At 41.2% G+C, this 22,449-nt stretch overlaps 1 protein-coding gene across 2 annotated transcripts in view; it reads left to right on the top strand.

Moving 5' to 3' along the window:
* The window catches only part of LOC126336247 (dehydrogenase/reductase SDR family member 11-like), a 97,235-nt gene extending 83,689 nt beyond the window's left edge, over nucleotides 1–13,546 (top strand). Inside the window, exons 4-6 of one of the 2 annotated variants that reach the window (XM_049999741.1) lie at nucleotides 8,059–8,188; nucleotides 9,348–9,494; nucleotides 13,008–13,546. In XM_049999741.1, the coding sequence (XP_049855698.1) occupies nucleotides 8,059–8,188; nucleotides 9,348–9,494; nucleotides 13,008–13,049 (319 nt within the window). In that variant the 3' untranslated portion in view covers nucleotides 13,050–13,546. The remainder of the gene's footprint in view (nucleotides 1–8,058; nucleotides 8,189–9,347; nucleotides 9,495–13,007) is intronic. The other variant, XM_049999740.1, reaches the window with a different exon arrangement.
* The last annotated feature ends 8,903 nt before the right edge of the window (nucleotides 13,547–22,449 follow it).

Here is a 22,449-nt window from a genome sequence, read left to right as displayed (position 1 = left end):
CGGGAATCGAACCCGGGAAGCCGGGCGCGGGAAATGTGTGTTTGTGGGGGTTGGCGGGTAGGTGGGGGGGGGGGGGGGGGGAGGTGGTAGAAACTACAGAGCGAGACTAAGGCTTAAATACGGCAAGCAGTTTCAAATGGATTTGAGTTGCGGTAATTAATTATAAATGAGGAAGCTTGCACAGAATAGACCAGCATGGAGAGCTGCACCAACCGGACTACAGAGCAGAACAACAACAGATGAAAAATATTGCACACGAATACTTGAATGTGTCATTCTTAAAAAATCTATGTCTTAGTTTTTATGTCGGCGACCACACACTGACTTAGTGCGATGTATAATAAATAAAATTTTATTTGCTCCACATAAATTATTAGTGGTGTTTAAATTATTAATTGGAAATAAAAGGAGAAGGTTTGTAAATTAGTGTTGCCAATATCTTCCTTTTCAAGTATTAGGTTTTTATTATAACTTTAGTTTCCAATTCCTTGCTCTGGTTGCGTCACTGAAGCCAAGTTTAGCAATTTAAAAGCGACTAATTTGTTAACTATCTCATATGTACTGATACGTCTGCTGTAACTGACACCAAAATCTGTTGCATACTTTTCAACATAAGATAGAGATTTCATTTTAGTCGTTACTTATAGAGAGTTACAGCGAGATGAATTGGTTTGTTGTACGTGCGATCTGTTTCCCTTTTCACTTATTATTCTTCCAGATAATGTGAAGCACTCTAGCTTAAACATTTTCTCTTCAGTACTCAGATGGTAGAAGCCGACAAAAATGGTAAGCCTTCGGTCAGATAGCATATTTTGATTCAGCGTCCACTCACCAACCTTTGAGATCCTACAATTCCGTAGCGAAGGCGGAACGAAAACCCCAATGTTGGACATGAGTTAACCGTGTACGTACTAGACGGCACGTGTGTGAACCAAGTGCACTGTCGGGACATAACCCATGCGACGCCTACTCGGCACTAATTTATTTATGATGCTTCGTGGTGGGAATGATGTGCCAACAGCATTCGTTTACATCAACGGTCGTCTAGCTTTTTTTGCTCACGAGGCAATACTGACTCTGTGCCGCGGCACCTCTGGTCACATAAATACCGACATTACTGTTAATTGGTAACCTATACAAATAAATTCTCCCCAAGAACCATGGACCATGCCGTTGGTGGGGAGGCTTGCGTGCATTAGCAATACAGATAGCCGTACCGTAAGTGCAACCACAACGGAGGGGTATCTGTTGAGAGGCCAGACAAACGCGTGGTTCCTGAAGAGGGGCAGCAGCCTTTTCAGTAGTTGCAAGGGCAAGAGTCTGGATGATTGACTGATTTGGCCTTGTAACAATAACCAAAACGGCCTTGCTGTGTTGGTACTGTGAACGGCTGAAAGCAAGGGAAACTACGGCCGTAATTTTTCCCAAGGGCATGCAGCTTTACTGTATGATTAAATGATGATGCCGTTCTCTCCGTATGTAAAATAGTCCTCCATTCGGATCTCCGGGCTGGGACTACTCAAGAGGACGTCGTTATCAGGAGAAAGAAAACTGGCGTTCTACGGATCGGAGCGTGGAATGTCAGACCCCTTAATCGTGCAGGTAGGTTAGAAAATTTAAAAAGGGAAATGGATAGGTTAAAGTTAGATATAGTGGGAATTATTGAAGTTCCGTGGCAGAAGGAACAAGACTTCTGGTCAGGTGACAACAGGTTTATAAGCACAAAATCAAATAGTAGTAATGCAGGAGTAGGTTTAATAATGAACAGAAAAATAGGAATACGGATAAGCTGCTACAAACAGCATAGTGAACGCATTATTGTGGCCAAGATAGACACGAAGCCCACACCTACTACAGTAGTACATGTTTATATGCCAACTAGCTCTGCAGATGACAAAGAAATTGAAGAAATGTATGATGAAATAAGAGAAATTATTCAGATAGTGAAGGGAGACAAAAATTTAATAGTCATGGGTGACTAGAATTCGAGTGTAGGAAAAGAGAGAGAAGGAAACGTAGTAGGTGAATATGGATTGGGACTAAGAAATGAAAGAGGAAGCCGCCTCGTAGAATTTTGCACAGAGCACAACTTAATCATAGCTAACACTTGGTTCAAGAACCATGAAAGAAGGTTGCATACATGGAAGAACCCTGGAGATATTAAAAGGTATCAGATAGATTATATACTGGTAAGACAGAGATTTAGGAACCAGGTTTTAAATTGTAAGACATTTTCAGCGGCAGATGTGGACTCTAACCACAATCTATTGGTTATGACCTGTAGATTAAAACTGAAGAACCTGCAAAAAGATGGGAATTTAAGGAGATGGGACCTGGATAAACTAAAAGAACCAGCGGTTGTACAGAGTTTCAGAGAGAGCATAAGGGATCAATTGACAGGAATGGGGGAAAGAAATACAGTAGAAGTAGAATGGGTAGCTTTGAGGGATGAAGAAGTGAAGGCAGCAGAGGATCAAGTAGGTAAAAAGACGAGGGCTAGTAGAAATCCTTGGGTAACAGAAGAAATATTGAATTTATGAAAAGAGAAAATATAAAAATGCAGTAAATGAAGCAGGCAAAAAGGAATACAAACGTCTCAAAAATGAGATCGACAGGAAGTGCAAAATGGCTAAACAGGGATGGCTAGAGGTCAAATGTAAGGATGTAGAGGCTTCGGAGTAGGTATTAAAATCCATGAAGAATAAATAAAAACTTTGAGGTTCGCCGATGATATTGTAATTCTATCAGAGACAGCAAAAGACTTGGACGAGCAGTTGAATGGAATGGACAGTGTCTTGAAAGGAGGATATAAGATGAACATCAACAGAAGCAAGGATAATGGAATGTAGTCGAATTAAGTCGGGTGGTGCTGAGGGAATTGGATTAGGAAATGAGACACTTAAAGCATAAAGGAGTTTTGCTATTTGGGAAGCAAAATAACTGATGATGGTCGATGTAGAGAGGATATAAAATGTAGACTGGCAATGGCAAGAAAAGCGTTTCTGAAGAAGAGAAATTTGTTAACATCGAGTATAGATTTAAGTGTCAGGAAGTCATTTCCGATAGTATTTGTATGGAGCGTAGCCATGTATGGAAGTGAAACATGGACGATAACTAGTTTGGACGAGAAGAGAATAGAAGCTTTGGAAATGTGGTGCTACAGAAGAATGCTGAAGATTAGATGGGTAGATCACATAACTGATGAGGAAGTATTGAATAGGATTGGGGAGAAGAGAAGTTTGTGGTACAACTTGACAAAAAGAAGGGATCGGTTGGTAGGACATGTTCTGAGGCATCAAGGGATCACCAATTTAGTATTGGAGGGTAGTGTGGAGCGTAAAAATCGTAGAGGGAGACCAAGAGATGAATACACTAAGCAGATTCAGAAGGATGTAGGTTGTAGTAGGTACTCGGAGATGCAGAAGCTTGCACAGGATAGAGTAGCGTGGAGAGCTGCATCAAACCACTCTCAGGACTGAAGACCACAACAACAACAACAACAACAACATACAAATAATTGAGTTACGAGACCTCAGGAATAATCGCTCAATACGTCGGTTGCCTAACGTGAAATATTGATCGTTAAAAGTTGGCACCATTCGCAACACTGCTTGTTTGCTTTTCTGTTTTACTCTGTTGGCATACTCAGCGACCCCAATAATGTGATGATGTAATTGCCTTATGCAGTGTTGTTGTGTTGACTGCGTGAGCTGATAACTAATTCATAAACAATAGATAGTATTTGTACTTGTATTTATAGGCATTAGCCAAAATGGGACACGATCACGAATGTTTACAAAATATTTTGAACTCATTGAATTGTACTACAACAGGCTTAATTTAATTTCATATTCTTTCCAACAAATATGTACCGTATTTGAAGATAACCGTCTCCATAATGCTCATTCATGAATCTGTCTACATCGTGAGGTGCATGACAGAGAGTACATCCCATTGTACGAGTTATTAGTGTTCATCCTGTTCCATTCACGAATGGAGTGCGGCAAGAATGATTGATTGAATGCTTCAGAGCGTGCAGTAATTATTCTAATCTTATCCTCACTATCTATATGTGACCGATACGTAGGGGGTTGTAGTAAATTCCTAGCGTAATCATTTAAAGCCGCTTGTCGAGACTCTGTTAATAGACTTCCTCTGGGTGGTTTACATCTATCTTCAAGAGTCTTGCAGTTCAGTTCCTTGAGTACATCTGTGACACACTCCCACGGATTAAAAAAAAACCTGCTGTTATGCAGAATAACGTCTGTGAAATTTGGAAGGTAGGAGACGAGGTACTGGCAGAATTGAAGCTGTGAGCACGGGTCGTGAGTCGTGCTAGGGTGGCTCAGATGGTAGAGCACTTGCCCGCGAAAGGTAAAGGTCCCGAGTTCGAGTCTCGGTCCGGCATACAGTTTTAATTTGCCAGGAAGTTTCATTCTGGAAACCTGTGACCATTCGTGTTGCCGCTCTCTGTATTCGTTCATCACCTGTTAGTCCTACAGCAAGGGTCTCAACACACTTCCCTTGGGCACATCCGAATTTACTTCTACACCTGACGATGACTCGGTCCAAGATAACACGCTGTGTCCTCCCTACCAAACGGTCTTCAATTCAGTCACAAATTTACTTGATACCCAACATGTTCGTACTTTTGAGAGTAAGCGTAGGTGCGGAACTGAATCAAATGCTTTCCGGAAATAAATAAACACTATATCTACCGGGTTGCCTTGATCCAAAGCTGTCAGTATGTCATGTGAGAAAAGCGAGTTGGGTTTCACATGATCGACCTTTTCGAAATCCATGTTCGCTGGCACTGAGAAGGTCATTATGTTCAAGATACGTCATTATGAAAATCTTCTGGGTTATTAGGCCGCGTCGTATTCCCTATAAAATAATCGACGTTTCGAACCCTCTGCTGGGATCATTTTCAGGATCTTCCTATGTCCGCTACTGCTGCCTGATGCATTATTCAATTTTAAGGATTTCAGCTGTTTCTGTGTTATTTCCGAAACAAATGTATATCAACACAGCTTACTGGTGTGCTCCGCGCACGCACATACTGAGTTGTCAGAAATGCAACACTAATACTAGCAATGTAACATTCCCCCTCTCACATGTCTAAATAAACAGATTCACATTTGGCGAATCTGGACTGACGTCAGCCGCTTGCGACACATGAAAATCTGTGGCCTTAAACATTTCGGCTAGCCGAGCACGCGTCCAGAACCGACTCAAAATTCCAGTTTTCACGGAATGCACAACCCTTATGTTTGCATATGTAGTTCTTCCTACACAGGAAGAAACAAATACTTTATCGTAATTTTAGCACGTCGAGTTACGGATAAATCGTCCATGGTTACAACTCCAGTATTGTACAGTCCCTGCATTTTCACATTACAGCGTCCTTCTCACATACATGCACATCTGAGGGAACAGATACTCATTTGACAATTATGGCTCCGGTAAATATTACGAAATAAGTTCGCATTTTGCTTACCTGTGTTGACGTCAGCTGTTTATGAATGTGCAGATGCAGACATTGTGTAGACATTGGTGTAACCATCAGTGCCACATCATCTAGCGCTGCAGTGGGCGCTCTGCGTACGCTTCTGCCCCTCAGGCAAGTGGCCAACGTTACCCGGTGCACACCCGAATTCACCAGATACATTAAAATTACGCCCATCTTAAAATATTGCTTTCTCCGTAAATACCATTGCTCCTCACTCATCAGGAAAACTAAACTCTTAATAAGCTCTTAACGTTGACTGACGTTTGTGGATTCGGATGCTTGTTTATAAATGAAACTTATTTTAAAATACGGCTGAGGACCGCAGGCAGCGAAAGTACTTGATTCGGGCCGTATTTTGACGGCCACTGGTTTACTGTCTCGGATTGAGGGAAAGGCTTCTTCTCACAGGCAGACGCTAAGAAGACACTGGAGGAAGAGAACTGATATATCTCTCCTGGCTAATTCATAAACCATCTTTCGACCTTTTTGTTTTTCTTCTCAGTCAGTTTTTGAACCCATACTGTGCCTGCACTCTTGGCGGGGCGCAATCTCGCCATAGCCTCGTTACGGCCCTGCTGGCATTCATTGCACAAGGTAAAAGTTTTGTCCTAGCCTTTAGCGTTTTATTCCCATCCTCAAAAGCGATATATACCGCTTTTGAGGATATATATATATATATATATATATATATAGAGAGAGAGAGAGAGAAAGAGAACCTCTAATTCTTTGCATCTCTCTCTCTCTCTCTCTCTCTCTCTCTCTCTCTCTCTCTATATATATATATATATATATATATATATATATATATATATATATCAACAAAAGTAACGTCGGGTGTCTTCTAGGTGCGCGTAATAGATCCTCTTCATCTAGGTGCGCGTAATAGAACCTCTAATTCGCTCCATCCCTCTCTCTCTCTCTATCTATCTCTCTCTCTCTCTCTCTCTCTCTCTCTCTCTCTCTCTCTATATATATATATATATATATATATATATATATATATATACTATTACGCGCACATAGAAGACACCGACGTTACTTTCGTTGAACGATTCATGGTATAACAAACTGATCAGCCACAACATTATGACCACCTACCTACTATCAACATAAACCCAGCCAGGCGATAGGAGCGTCACCTGGCGAGGAATGGCTGCTTGTCAGACACACGCACGGTGCTGTACCAACAGTGGACGTACCGTCTATATGTACAACTGTGAAGGCGTCCGAGTTATCTGAGTTTGGCCGAGGGCAGATTGTGATGGCCCGAATGCTCGGCACGAGCATTTCGGAAACTGCAGTACTTGTCGCGTGTTCGAGGAATGTGCTGCGGCGAGTCTCTTCAAAACTTGGCGAAACCAAGGTGAAACCACGCCGTGGGGTTGGGCGGCCACCCCTCATTGCAGATATCGCACGTTGTAGGCTGGGCAGACTGGTACAACAGGGTAGGCGGCGAACCGGGCGGAACTAAAATCAGGCGCTGGTCAGAGTACAAGTGTGTCTGAACACATAGTACACGAACACTCCTGATGTTGCGCCTTCACAGCCGACGACCCATGCACGTGCCAATGTTAACACCAAGACATCGACAACTACTGGCGCAGTGGCAGAGCGTTGCATGTTCTGATGAATCCCAATACCTTCTTCATGTGCCGATGGAAAGGCGCGAATCCGTCCCCTTCCAGGGGAACACCTCCTTCACACATGCACAAGCAGGTGGCGCCTTTGTTATTTCTCAGGAGAACATTAACGTGGGTTTTCCATCGGTCCAGTGGAGTTCGTGTAAGGCACCGTGATGGCCAAGCATATCGTACACTGGTTGCAGACCACGTACATTCCTTCCCGACGATGGTGTTTCCTGACGGCAGTGGCACTTTTCAGAAAGATAACGCAACATGTCACAAGCCCAAGAGTGTGACGGAATAGTTCAAGGAATTCAGTGGGTAGTTCCAATTGATGTACTGATATCCCCTTCGCCATATCTAAACGCGTTCGAACACATCTGGGAGATGATTGAAAGTGCCGTCAGAGCTCATCGCCTCCCTCCAAGGAACATAGGAGAATTAGGTGATTTGTGTGTGCAAATGTGGATCCAACTTCCTGCAGCGACCTATCAAGGCCTCATTGCTTTCATGCCACGATGCGTTGGCGCTGTTAATCGTGAGAAACGTGGGCGTTCCATCTATTAGGTGGGTGCTAATAATGTTTTGGTTGAAGGAAGAAACAGTGACACTCATCCACTAGAGCTAAAGCCCATGAAAGTCACTTGGTTTTTTCCTTGCCCCCAACGCGCACTTGGGAGTATGGGATCCACTTCTTTATTGCGCTTGTTTCTTTCTGTAGTTCCAATCAAGCACACTTTGTTTCTTATTTCTTCACAATCTTCTGCTACACTCTCGCGTTTTCGCAGCAAGAAACCTTGCGATACCAGAAAAAATGAAGGTTTTATGAGTAGTGCTTACTAGCTTTGAAAATGTAGCCTACTTCAGGAACCTAATCTTGTTGTCTGTTGTAAGACATGCCTCTTACGTGAAACACTTTGTCCACAGCATAGCGGCGCACGTGCCACCACTAGCCCCCATCATTTCGATGTACGCAGCGAGCAAGCACGCCGTCAGGGTGCTGGTGGAGGGACTCCGGAAGGACCTGGTCGCCAGGAAGAGCAAGATCCGCGTTGGAGTAAGTTTTCAGTCCCAAACTAGTGGTAGGGTTTGGGTCGTCATATTTGCGGACGAGGCATTTGTTCATTACACTGTAGAAACATAGTTAATGTCGCTGCAGAATTCTTTTAAGGTAGTAGTCCCTACGACAAATGAAACCCATATAGCGGCCATTATGTTGAGGCCCTTTCCAAACTTATGAATATTCTTCGCACGGTCTTGCTTTAATAATCTAATGGTATTCGATTGTAGCACGGACACCCAAATTTTTTTTTGTTAAACTCTAAAGGATTGAAGAGGGGACACACATATAATGTATCCTCTTGGTCTCGTAGAGGAAGATGTCGAATAATTCGGAATGGCGCAGAAGGGAAGGTAAACTAGCAGCACTCAAGACATGAAAACTACACATTGGAGTATCATGAAATAATCTTGTTATAACCACAGATAAAGTTGTTCATCGTTCGGGTCCAGAGACTAAATCTGTTAGAGACGACATGCCAACGCTTGCTAACCCTGGAACTGAACCTGTGATCAGGTGACAGTGGAAATTATGGATAGTATGCAGTGCACAGTTTATTCATTTGAAACTAAATTATACGCAACTCCAGTGTACAAATTAACATCAACATGACGTAGATTATTTTTACACGTAGATAATACATGAGTACTTGACTATGACAGATGACAGTCTTGAGAGACGGGAAAACTGTAGTAAAGGAAGGGGAGGCTGTGTTGTTGAACAGTTTATGATCAAAGGAATAATCGACCAAATGAAAATCGGTTTCGTAGGAAACGGCCTTGAAAACGACAAAATCTGGTATCAGATTCAATTTGTTGCCATATTTTTTTGTGAGATAGTAAGTCCGCAATGTCCATATGATTAAAGCCGTACTTCTGCGTTGAAAATTCGTTGTAATTGAAGCTAACTCCTTTTAAGCAGTCACAGGTGATCCCACCACTTTCCTTAATTTTTTCAGTTTTTGTTTTCACACACTCATACCCGGTGCACTGGATGCCTTTTTAACCATTCGGATTCTTGGAATGAGTTCCTTATCTTAAATTTTTTTGCTACTAAATATAATTCTTGCACTCTTATCATGGAAATATTCTGTGCATTTAATGGATAAAATTCCAAGTAATAAACTCACTGTTTCTCTCTCTGCTGCTCACCACAGGAAGTTTCTCCAGGATCTGTGAGAACTGAGTTCGCCAAAAACTTCCCTGGGGTTCCTGCGGATCACTACGACAAGAATCCCTGCCTGGAGTCGGAAGACGTGGCGGAGGCCGTCCTCTACATGCTGTCGCAGAACCTACGAGTACAGGTGAGCTGGTGCGCCCTGCGTTATCCACACACAACAGCCGCATTTTTATTGACTGTTTGTCCGTAACAGTTCATTCGCTGCTTATATATTAATGGCACTATTCCTCTTATATTCTGGTTTGATTTTTTCGTTTCTCTATCATTTTTTATTTGGTACTATTCCTTGGAATTCAAGTTGCATTTAATAAACAGCGCCGCATTAATAATATTTATTTCACAGGGCCGATCGCCAAACATTCGCACGTATTTGAGAAGTTATTTTATTTCATTTTGGCTACATGTAGTGTATATCAAGGTATACCACAGCTGAATATATAGAAAACGACGCATAATAATAATAGCCTTAATACCTACAAACGCAATTGGCAGCGTTAAGACGAGTACCTGCCCACACTGAATAGCACTGAAACTATTTTAACGTAACATAATTATAACAGAGCATGCCAAACATTGCAAAAGACCAAAAATAGACAGTACACCTACAGAAGCTCAAACAAACAAGAGCTTGTCAAGTTTTTAACTAAAAAAACCTACATAATTCTTATAGAAGAGAAAATCCCTAGTCTATATGAAGACCTGTCTTCATTAAGTGAAATTCGCGATGTAATCTATGAAGTACACAATACTGTGCATATCTACCCCTATGTATTATCACCACTTCTGATACATCAGAATTAGTTGTCATAACATCAAAAATGCAACCACACGCAAACCCAATGGCAAACGAAATATTAACTGAATAACGGTATGCAAAGAACATGTGAGGAATAGTCACAATTTACCTCGAGAGCATATCCAATAAACCAAATAAAAAAAACGGATAAGACTTGTCGTCCCGTACATCAATTAATAGGCGGACAAAAACAAGAGTGGAACAAACAAGAACCTCAAACCCATATTCACTAAGGGGTCTTCTCCAAAATCTCACCTGACAATGTTATACTATTTTACTGGGAATATAAGGAATCGTACTATCGTCCTTATGTGTGAGACGACGAATCCGTCCAAATAAGAACCCACACATAGCGAGTTGTTTCGCATAGGTAGTGTGGGAATGGAACAAACTAAAATTAAGATAAGGGTGTGAAGACCAACAAATCACCGAAATATAAGCCCACTAATTAAGGACCATACTATCGCAAAAAGAGGAGGCAACAATTGTGAAAGAAAAATTGAGTTGTTAAATGACTTCATACTAAAAATCAGTGGTAGAGTGGAACAATACTAAATCAAAATCTTGCAAATGATGGGGAAAACCAAGGCGATAAACCAAACTATGTATGGGCACAAGCCTAAGCATGTCATGAGTCTCAAGCCACTCAGCAGAACTTGTGACCCACAACATTACACATAGACTCAAGATTCACAGGTATCATCAGGTCGACGTCAATCCAAAACCCATACACACCGTAAAATGCAAGTATATGGTAAGCACATCACAACATTCTCCACCAGGAGTACCTGGGGAATACGTCAGTTTGAGTCTAAACATGTGAACGGTTATAAGGGGTATGAAGACAAATTGATTACAACAAATCACACCATAAGGAAACAGCGATAACCTCACCCTCAAAAATATCAAGACGACCTTACTATTATCATGAAAATCCCCTCATAAATGCATACAAGTTTACAAAAGACTAACACGTGGTCAATAATAAAAACCTACTATCTACCAATACTATGCACCGTTACAAAACGAGATACAGAGAGTTAAAAAACAATCAAGATCTATGAGATAAACCACTACTCGTAACACAGGGACCTACGGTATGCCACAACCAGCCAGATTAAGGTCGTCACCGTAAATATATAAGCACAAAACATATTAAGAATCGAAGACAAAAGTTTACAGATATAGGAACGGGTAGGAAATCAGAAAACAAAGACATAAAATCTTGCGTTAATAAAGAAGTACTCAAATATATATAAACCAAAATAACAGCTATGGTCTAAAGAAAACAGCAAAAAACACAAAATTACAAATACTGAAATAAAACTAGTTTAACTGGCACATAGCTTCCAGGCACTGAAGACGCCCAGCGCCCCCTCCCCCCCCCCCCCCAAAAAAAAATCTGTGTTAAAATTGACCTAAAAATGCGGTGTGACAAATTAATCGTGGGTTAGCCTAGTCAAACGAAATCGGTAGTAAAGACAGAAAACGCTCCAGGGGAATTCCATAATATAATATGGAGCTAATAAACTGCATATCCCGCTCACAGAATCGACCATACCAAGGTAAATCTGCTACACAGCATAGTATCGGCAAATACGAGTCGTCAAGAAAAAATAAGTGATAGAAGTCCGCCCTCTGACAGCAAGCCATGTATTCCCAACCAAAATAGGCAAAAGCGCCCTGCCCTGTCAAAAGTTAAATCAGTCTCTCCAATCTATTACATGAAAAGTACATACACAAAACAAAGCACCGTTAGTGATAGGCTTAGCCAGCCGACAAAACTGTCATGGGAAGGACTAACGACTGTAATTGATGAACATTAAGTCATGCTTTACCTATAAATATAAAAAGCCATGAGAAAAACGTACTAGAATATCAGATTGAGTACTGTTCAAAACAGGATGACCTATGTTTCTAACCAACCCATACTATACTGGCCCAAGTATACAATAAAAGAAACGATGTAGTACCCCACCATTACCGAAATCGAATCATCAAAAATAAACGATCATCAGAGTGGAAAAACCTACGGTTTATACGAAAAAATGTGAAGGAAGACTAATAAGAACTAACTTAAATTCCTCAGCTGTCACACAAACGCATTTAGCAAAAGCTAAAACAGCTGTTGTCATCATGTGACATTTCAATATGAATTCATTCCTGTGAGGAGAAGTGTACGATAGTAATATAAGTACTATATGCTGCATAATTTACGATGAAACCAACGGGGAAACTGTATCAGTAAAAATACAGTAACCACTCCACAAAAGACCATATAATATAACACTTCAAAAGCAATCATCTGTATTCCCAGAAATGTACGATCGTCAAATAAGTAAGGCAGCCCGACTTAAATACAATCCACGATTGGCGAAACATAGGTCCAAAGTTAAAAAAATAACTACCCTACACAGTTGGTCATAGCATCAACTGCCACAGAGCAAGAAATTACTCACCATATGCACATCAAGTATTGACGCTCAGATGTATCGATATTGGCATAATGGAAGTATCAGTGTTTGAATATCGTGAATTCTACAACTAAAACAGAAACAGTCAAACCTAAAGTATCACATCAAGATGAACTGTCGATGGCATAGATCGGTACACCGTATCATCATGGAAATGTGTAGGTAGCGCTCAAACCCCGGTTATGGATATGTATCCAAACCATCTGAACGACTTACAAGGGGTAGTCTGTCACTCAACTCTTGCGTTATTGTAACACATTTCTGTAGTTCAGGGGACACGTTCTACTTTTCTTTCCTTGTTCACCCTTTCCTGAAGTTATTTCCCACAGTTAGCTAAGTGTTACAAATATTTCTTTTTTTGTTTCAGGTACATGACATCATTGTCTACCCAAACGGCAGCAGATACTGAAGTCGTCATCGTTCCTGTATTACATAACTTTATACTAAGTAAATGTCTAATATTCAGTGTTTTATTCATATTGTGGATAGTAACTATCTTGTTCTCTGGTCTTTTTACATTAATGTGACACACCATACTTGCACCTCATACCGCATTTGGAAATGAAATCACATCAATCTCGTAACGACAAGCTGCATCCAGTTTCTTTTTACCATCATACGAAACAGAGAACAGATTACTCATTTTTGTAACCTCACACAAAATAAATAAAAGAACCCCGTATTTTTAACTGTTTAAAGAGAACTACAGCTACTTCAGTCATGCACAAAAATGATTAACAATTCTTCAAGATACAGAAATTGAAACATTAGTGGATTTAAAAATCTCAAAATAGAGACATTTGTAGCAGAAATTGCATTCTGAGCCTTCTAATGAAAAGTTATTGTCTGTACGATTCATTTATAATGTGAGTGATGTACAAATACAATCATATTATGCAAACAGAGTGCAGTGTTCGAGATTTTACCACATGAAATTTGATTGTTCACTTTTAGGTTAAAGTCCTGAGGTACTTTTTACCGTCCTCACGGTGGTTCATAAAGGAGAGAATCTAGCGGTTTTTGTCATGATAATCATTTGTCTCGGATTACTAAATCACTCGATCAAACAGAAATCGTAAGAGTACCTCGAATATGGTGACCACCATTTAGCGTTGGAATGGCCAGTGTTCACCTTTGCCTCCGACTGTGGTCAATGTTCCATAGGGAATTTTGAAGAACGACAACGAACACATTTCCTGTTTGTCCATCCTGTTTTTAAAGTTACGTTGATTTTTAATCTGCGTTGGTAGCAAAGAAATTTCACAGCAGTACATCCATGATCTAAAGAAGAGACAACCCCACATAAAGTTCGCTTCGGCAATGGAGAGGGAAAGGAAAATGCCATTCTTACAGGCACTGGTTGATCGGAATGTAAATTGTCGGCTTGGTCACTTGGTGATTCATAAACCAACCTACCTGGACCGATATCTCAACTAGTGAAGGTTCCATCATACTGCCCACAAGAAAGCTGTGCAGGAGCCCCCGATACATCGAGCTGAAACTATGTGAAACGAGATCTACACTATGTGATCAAAAGTATCCGGGCTCCTCCAAAAACATACTTTCTCATATTAGGTGCATTGCGCTGCAGCCTACTGCCAGCGACCTCAGTAGACATTAGACATCGCGAGAAAGCAGAATGGGGCGCTCTGCGGAACTCACGGAAATCGAACGTGGTCAAGTGATTGGGTGTCACTTGTCTCATATGCCTGTATGCGAGATTACCACATTCCTAAACATCCCTAGGTCCACTGTTTCCGATGTGACAGTGAAGTGGAAACGTGAGGGGACTCGTACAACAGAAAAGTCTATAGATCGACCTCGTCTGTTGACTGACAGAGACCGCCGACAGTTGAAGATGGTCGTAATATGTAATATACAGACATCTATCCAGACCATCACACAGGAATTCCAAACTGCATCAGGACCCACAGCAAGTACTATGACAGTTAGGCGGGAGGTGAGAAAACTTTGATTTCATGATCGAGCGGCTGCTCATCTACATCTACATGGATACTCTGCAAATTACATTTAAGTGCCTGGCAGAGGGTTCATCAAACCACCTTCACAATTCTTTATTATTCCAATCTAGGGCTCGGAAAGGATGAACACCTATATCTTTCCGTACGAGCTCTGATTTCCCTTATTTTGTCGTGGTGATCGTTCCGCCCTATGTAGGTCGGTATCAACAAAATATTTTCGCATTCGGAGGACAAAGTTGGTGATTGGAATTTCGTGAAAAGATTCCGTCGCAACGAAAAACGCCTTTCTTTTAATGATTTCCAGCCCAAATCCTGTATCATTTCTGTGACTCCCTCTCCCATATTTCGCGATAATACAGAACGTGCTGCCTTTCTTTGAACTTTTTGGATGTACTCCGTCAGTCCTGTCTGGTAAGGGTCCCACACCGCGCAGCAGTAGTCTAAAAGACGACGGACAAGCGTAGTGTAGGCAGTCTCCTTAGTAGGTCTGTTACATTTTCTAAGTGTCGTGCCAATAAAACGCAGCCTTTGGTTAGCCTTCCCCACAACATTTTCTATGTCTTCTTTCCAATTGAAGTTGTTCGTAACTGTAATACCTAAGTATTTAGCTGAAATTACGGCTTTTAGATTAGACTGATTTATCACGTAACCGAAGTTTAACCAGTTCCTTTTAGCACTCATGTGGATGACCTCACACTTTTCGTTATTTAAGATCAACTTCCAATTTTCGCACCATTCAGATATTTTTCGTAAATCGTTTTGCAGTTTCTTTTGATCTTCAGATGACTTTATTAGTCGATAAATGACAGCGTCATCTGCAAACACGCGAAGACGGCTGCTCAGATTGTCTCCCAAATCGTTTATACAGATAAGGAACAGCAACGGCCTATAACACTACCTTGGGGAACCCCTGAAAGCACTTCTGTTTTACTCGATGACTTTCTGTCAGTTACTATGAACTGTGACCTCTCTGACAGGAAACCGCAAATCCAGTCACATAACTAAGATGATATTACATAAGCACGCAATTTCACTACGAGCCGCTTGTGTGATACAGTGTCAAAAGACTTCCGGAAATCCAGGAATACGGAATCGATCTGAAATCTCTTGTCAATGGCACTCAGCACTTCATGTGAATAAAGAGCTATTTGTGTTTCACAGGAACGATGTTTTAGAAACCCATGCTGACTGTATGTCAATAGACAGTTTCCTTCGAGGTAATTCATAATGTTCGGACACAATATATGTTCCAAAACCCTGCTGCATATCAACGTTAACGATATGGGCCTGTAATTCAGTGGATTACTCCTACTACTTTTCTTGAATATTGGTGTGACCTATGCAACTTTCCAGGCTTTGGGTATGGATCATGAGCCACACATTACACCGGTAAATGGCAAACGACGGCTCGCTTGGTGTAGGCAGCGTAAACATTGCACAACTGAACAGTGGAAAATCTTTGCGTGAAGTGACGAATCACGGTACACAATGTGGCGATCCAGTGGCAGGGTGGTGGTGTGGCGAATGCCCGATAGACGTCATCTGTCAGCGTGTGTCGTGTCAACAGTAAAATTCGCGGTGGGGATGTTATGGTGTGGTCGTCTTTTTCATGGAAGGGCTTGCACCCCTTGTTGTTTTGCGTGGCACTATCACAGAGCAGGTGTACATTGATGTTTTAAGCACCTTCTTGCTTCCCACTGTTGAAGAGCAATTCAGGATGGCGGTTGCATCTTTGTACGATCGAGCACCTGTTCATCACGCACCGCCTTTGGCGGAATGGTTACACGGCAATAACTTCCCTGTAATGGACTGGCGTGCATAGAGCCCTGACCTGAATCCTAGAGAACACCTTTGGGATGTTTTGGAACGCCGACTTCGAGCCAGGCCTCACCGACCGACATCGATACCTCTCTTCAGTGCAGGACTCCGTGGAGAATGGGCTACCATTTTCCAAGAAACCTTCCAGCATCTGATTGAACGTATGCCTGCGAGAGTGGAAGCTGTCATCAAGGCTAAGGGAGGGTCAACACCATATTGAATTCCAGCATTACCGATGAAGGGCGCCACGAACTTGTAAGTCATTTTCAGCCAGGTGTCCGGATACTTCCGATCACATAGTGTGTCTCGGAGCTGAAATTATCAATTTGACATCTGTGTTTAGTCAAAATAGTATCGGAAAATTTCAGAGAAAAGTGGAAATTCGAGAATTTTTGCTTTGAGCAACGTTTTTCATTTACTTCTTTTCTACATATTTATAATGGCCCAGTTTAGGCTTTGAGTGTGATTAAAGACGCTGTACACCTTGGGCAGCCTTAACTCTCAAAATTCTGAACGCCCGTTCTTCACTAACAATAAAGAGTTATTTTTAATATATTTTCTTCGCGAAGTTCAACAAAATTGTACTTTCGTTCTTATTTCTTTTCCTAATAATAGCCATTCATTCACTGGATATACTATTGGAATCAGGTGTTTACTCGTCGATTTTTGAGAATAGAAAAACTTTCACTAACATTTGTTGACAAGCGTCAATGACCCTGTTAAAGAGGATCGAAGACAGAGATTGAGGGCAGTCTCATGCTCTTGGAGATGGGAAACCGCACTTAAAAGGTGGAAGAATCAGCAATGATCAACGGCATGAGGATGCAGAAGGCAACGTAAACCACTGTATAACAGACGTATGGGGTATATTCACAGGATATGTAGCCTGTCATTGTAAATTGTCGTGATGATCTCTCCAATAGCAAAAGATGCAGATCAGTCCTCCCTTTCGGATCTTGTGGAGGGGACTGCCAAGGCTGAGATAATAATAGGAAAAATATTGAATAACCAGCTAAATGGTAACGTTCTACGAGTCTGAGCATGGTATGTTTGAAGCTTGAACGTGGTAGTGTAATACAGGCACGCGTCAAGCAAAGCAAAGTTCTCCTAAAATGTTAATTAGCAATTTTTGAGAACATTTCTGTTGGAGAACAGCGGTTTTTTAATTACTTAAAAATGAACATGAACAGTCACAACTGCAAGAAACTTCTTCTTTTTAATGAGGTTACCGATTTCGGTCTGTTTTAGACCATCTTCAGACCTCACATCATGATGCTAGCTAGAATGATGTGAATGTATCAGGCGTTAGCAGTTGGTGTTCTTGGAGTCGTAGAGCCCGCTCCATTGACACACACCATCGAGAATCACGGTATCAGGTCTGAAGATGGTCTAAAACAGACCGAAAGCGGTAACCTTATTAAAAAAAAAGTGTCTTTCCAGTTTTGACTGCTCATGTTCATTTTTAAGAATGTTAATTGTTCTGTGACGGGATACATTGCAAGAACTACAACGGGAATGGAAATTACTCTTATTACTTTCAAACTGAAATATGTTTTGAATTAAATTCTCGCAGTAGCTAACTCTGCACGTGTTATCGATTTTTCATTCTATTCTGATGAAGTCAGGCCCAGAGATCGCTCCCGGATAGCGGTAAATTGGCTGAAGCATGACTGTGAAAACGCAGTGCCCAGCAACAGTAATCAAATTTCGTGTTTGAAATAAATCAGATTGCAAGTTCTAAAATAAATGATGTAATTAAGCATGTGATTGTGCGCGGATGGAGCGCAATCATCACATAATCGAACGCTTCACAGTGGAAATAAATAGCTGAGACATAGAATATACTTATATAGAAGTGATACGTGGTGGGTTTATGTAATAAATAATAACTCATTGTATCTCAGAATACGACAACCTGAGCAGTTAGCTTAACACTACAAGTATGGACGTCTTACTGTAAGAAAACAGATGAGAGAAGAAGGGTCCGAAAGATTCTGGGGAAGCTCGTTTGTTTAGCAAAAAAGACAACTAAAATATGAGATTGGTATTACTACATAGAGATCAGATATATTTCTTCATAATAGTCAACTGAACTGGTGAAAATTAATATGCTAAAGTAGGAATGGAAGAAAATCTTAAAACAGAAAAACATATGCTCGATTTAGACATAGCGGGAATCAATGAACTGAAACGGAAAGAAGATGAAGATTTCTGATCAAGCGAATATAGAATTAGATCAACAGCAATAGAAAATGTTATAACGAGAGTAGGATTCGTTATGAATAGGAAAGTAGCACAGAGAGAATTACTGCGAAATGTTAGTGAGGTATACATGCCAACATTACAATCAGGATATGAAAACATAAAGAAAATATATCAGGATATTCAGTGGGTAAATCAATACGTAAAGGGAGACAAAAATCTAACAATAATGGAGGAGGACTGGAGTGCTGTTGTAGGGGTTACACCAGAAGAAAGAGTTTCGTGAGAATATAGGCTTGGTAGTAGGAACGAGAACGGAAAAGCCTGATTGAGTTGTGCAGTAAATTTTAGCCTCTCCCACATCCGCCATCGTGGCCTTAGAGCATCCCCAGAACATAGAAAATTCACCGAAAATTCCAACCATTTTTCTCGTCTATAGGACAGTGCTTCGAATTCTGTTTGTATAATTGTTCCGATTTTCCAGTCTGTGCTTAGGCACCGGTGAGTGTTTCGAGAAGTGTTGAAAATGACGTCCCTTACTTCAGCAGGAGCAAATATAAAACCAAACCCACTCACATTTAAGAAAACTGATGAATACCACAGCACGTATATGACTCAGATATTTTGCTCTCTGGTAGTGCCTTCAAACAAGCAGCTAAAACTCGAAAAAACGCTGCGGGCGTGTTGTTTAGAGTTACAGATATATTTATTTAGACTTCCAAATATAGTCTTTTTGGCGTGTAAAATAAGATATTGCAACTGATACCCGTTTCGGGATCTGTTTCTCACAAATGCACGCGAATTGTCTCCGGGACAGTTCCACAAGCGTGTCCCGATCATTTTTAGAGTGTGTTCAAGTATGGCGGTATACATAGCAAAATGAGGTAAGCCTCTGTGCAGCGATCTTTTTAGTTGGATTTAGTAAGTCTTGAAGCAGCTAGTGCTCAAAGACAAGGGTATTTCCCACAAAAGCGCCAAGTCTCTCAGCGGCGGTTTCACAAGTGTGTCGCGATTTTTTTTTTTTTATTAGAGCCCGTGCTCAAGCGTTGCAGTGATGGTATTCCTCGGAATAAAACGTGTAATTGTTTAAATATTCTCGCATCATCTGCAAAGCTCTTTCTCTCTCTTTGTGCAGTGGCACATTTACACCATGTGACATCTTCAAGTTATGTATGTGACAATATTCCACAACACCAGATGTAATAACTCCTGAAGCAGTCCGTGTTCAACAACAAAGGCTATCCGTGCACCAGGGATGGGAAGTAGGAGGAGGGCCGCGGGTACTTCCAACACGACAGGAAGTGATTAGTGCGTGGCGCCGAGGCTCCTGCGTTGCCATGTCGTGAGCTGGCGCACTCCCTGCTGCCTCTTGTACTTCGGAAGACTGACTAACTGGACTTCTATCCAATGATCTGCAGTTACAGCACACGCATTTATTAGTACGAGTTGCAAAGCATAACTTGTCCCATCCTGCTGTATCTTCATTATTCCATGAAACATGTTTATCTTCACCAAATATCATTGCTATCGACACAGTACTCTCTTGCATGCCTACAGCTAATATACTCCTCCTTCTCCAGCATGAACATCTCACCCACTGAACACAGTAAACAAATACGTGTCCAGCAGCTAGACACAGACTGAGTCCTTTTCCTCTCATTTCTCTCCCAAGACCGCCATCTTGGATTGAGTCACAAGAGGCGAGAGGGGGAGGGCCGACAGCGCCCTCTGATGGCAGTGTTGTGAACAAGTTCAGCTGGACTCTGGACCTCACGGTGTACGCACAATGGATGGAGCTGCTGCCTACGACAACTCAAATTGTTTAAATAAACAATGTATGCAAAATGAAGACTTACATCCATCCAGCCCTGCACCGACTGAATCCTTTTCCCGCCAATTTCCTGTCGAGGGAGGGGAGGGGAGGGGAGTGAGCTTAAGTTAGTGTAGGTACCCCAGTTGACCTATTTGCCTGCCAAAATTTGCGCTTCCCACCATGAAGTCACTGTGACATTGCTACATCTATGACTGCCATCTTAGATCCACCATTTTTAATAAATCTGGCAACAATACAGAGTGTGGTGACGCTCTCTTTGCTCCAGTACTAATGTATCCATAAACAAATGCTCAGAGCATCACGATTCCTGTCATATCTCGATCATATCTCCTCACAAATTTACCACAGTGACTATTATTATTATTATTATTATTATTATTATTATTATTATTCCTTTCTGAAGAAGCATGATTTGTTGTAGCGATGCTAGTGTGTGAAGGAAGATTCCAAATAAAAAGATAATTGCGTTAGTCGAACATAATAGGTGCAGACTTTTAGTCTAGCGCTCGGTTCTCACTGAAGCGATGCATTATGCGATATGAAACGTTATGCGACTTGCGACACAAAACAGAAGCAACCCACATAGGTGGAGCATATAGAAAATTAGTTAAAGCGAAGGAACTGGTTGACACTGGGACGGCAGTAATACGATACCGACACGTACCTTTATCGTATTGGGTGGCGTAACAGGGAGCTCTGGTTGTTACACAGCAACTATGTACTCATACATTTTGAGTCATCAGAAGAACAGTTTTGTGTAACAGATGCAAAGCTGCGTCTGTTTCTCTACTTAGTTTCTCAGTAAAACTTTAACTTCTGGGGTAAAAAATTCAATATCTGTGTCTTTAGATTCACATTCGTTTTCCACTATGCTGTCTTTCTCATTCGCTTTTAAGGAAACTATTCGTTTAAAAAGAACTGATTTTTTTCTCGTCTTTAGTCCCGCATCAGAACTTGGCAATGAAATAGTTTCCCTTTCACCACTGTTCATAGTTACTGTAATATGTTGCAAATAAGTAAATCATGGGGCATATTTAGAGAAGCTTGCAGTGACGAATGCAGTCGCTGGCCAGTTTCCGCTTTGTGCGTTTTAAGTCACGCATTGCTGCATATGAGACATAGCTAACACATCGAAATTGTTTTTTAGCGGCGGATGGAGAGCCAACCCTCTTCCCACTCGCCAGCAAATTCGCAAGATATTGTGGAGACTATCCGCAGTGAGGTTGCCAGCTAAGTACCTCAGGTGTGTCTGTTGCCGCCTGCTACGTTGCAGTACAGAGATGCCTCGTGTCTCACATTTTCGTGTGCAGTCGATACAAAGGCAAGGCTGGAAATGAAACGAAAAGACGCTAGGAATCACCAGTCAGTGTTTCATGACTGCAGGCAATTTTGTCATAGGCACAGAAGATATTTGAAAGCTAAATATCTGTTAGCTGAACGACGCTGAGAATTACGTGTCTGAATTTCTCTTATCATTATGGGCCTCTTCCATTTCTACATACTGCTCGTTTCTGAACGACGCTGAGAATTACGTGTCTGAATTTCCCTTATCATTATGGGCCTCTTCCATTTCTACATAGTGATTGTGTACCCGTACACGAAGTTCACTATCGATGGTCACTGAGCTCCCTTCACATCCGGCAACGTTTCTTCTGACTGGTACTCAAGCTGAATTACATACTAACTTCGAAATTCAACATTTGTAGAAGTATTATCCTAGCTTTATTTATTTTAAGCCGTAATATATATATATATATATATATATATATATATATATATATATATATATATATATATATATACCACACTGAATAAATTATCATATTAGACGCTATTGCAAGAAATAAACTTTTCATATTGGCATTTTCGTTCAAATGATGCACCAACTTGGAAATTAGCACTGATTTAGAAAGCATCGCATATGCGAAACTCATATTGCCCTTTTTTCACCTGACATCCAGCGAACCATGGAT

Source organism: Schistocerca gregaria, chromosome 2, assembly GCF_023897955.1.
Source record: "Schistocerca gregaria isolate iqSchGreg1 chromosome 2, iqSchGreg1.2, whole genome shotgun sequence".
NCBI lineage: Eukaryota > Metazoa > Arthropoda > Insecta > Orthoptera > Acrididae > Schistocerca > Schistocerca gregaria.
This window is presented reverse-complemented; position numbering and strand designations above follow the sequence as displayed.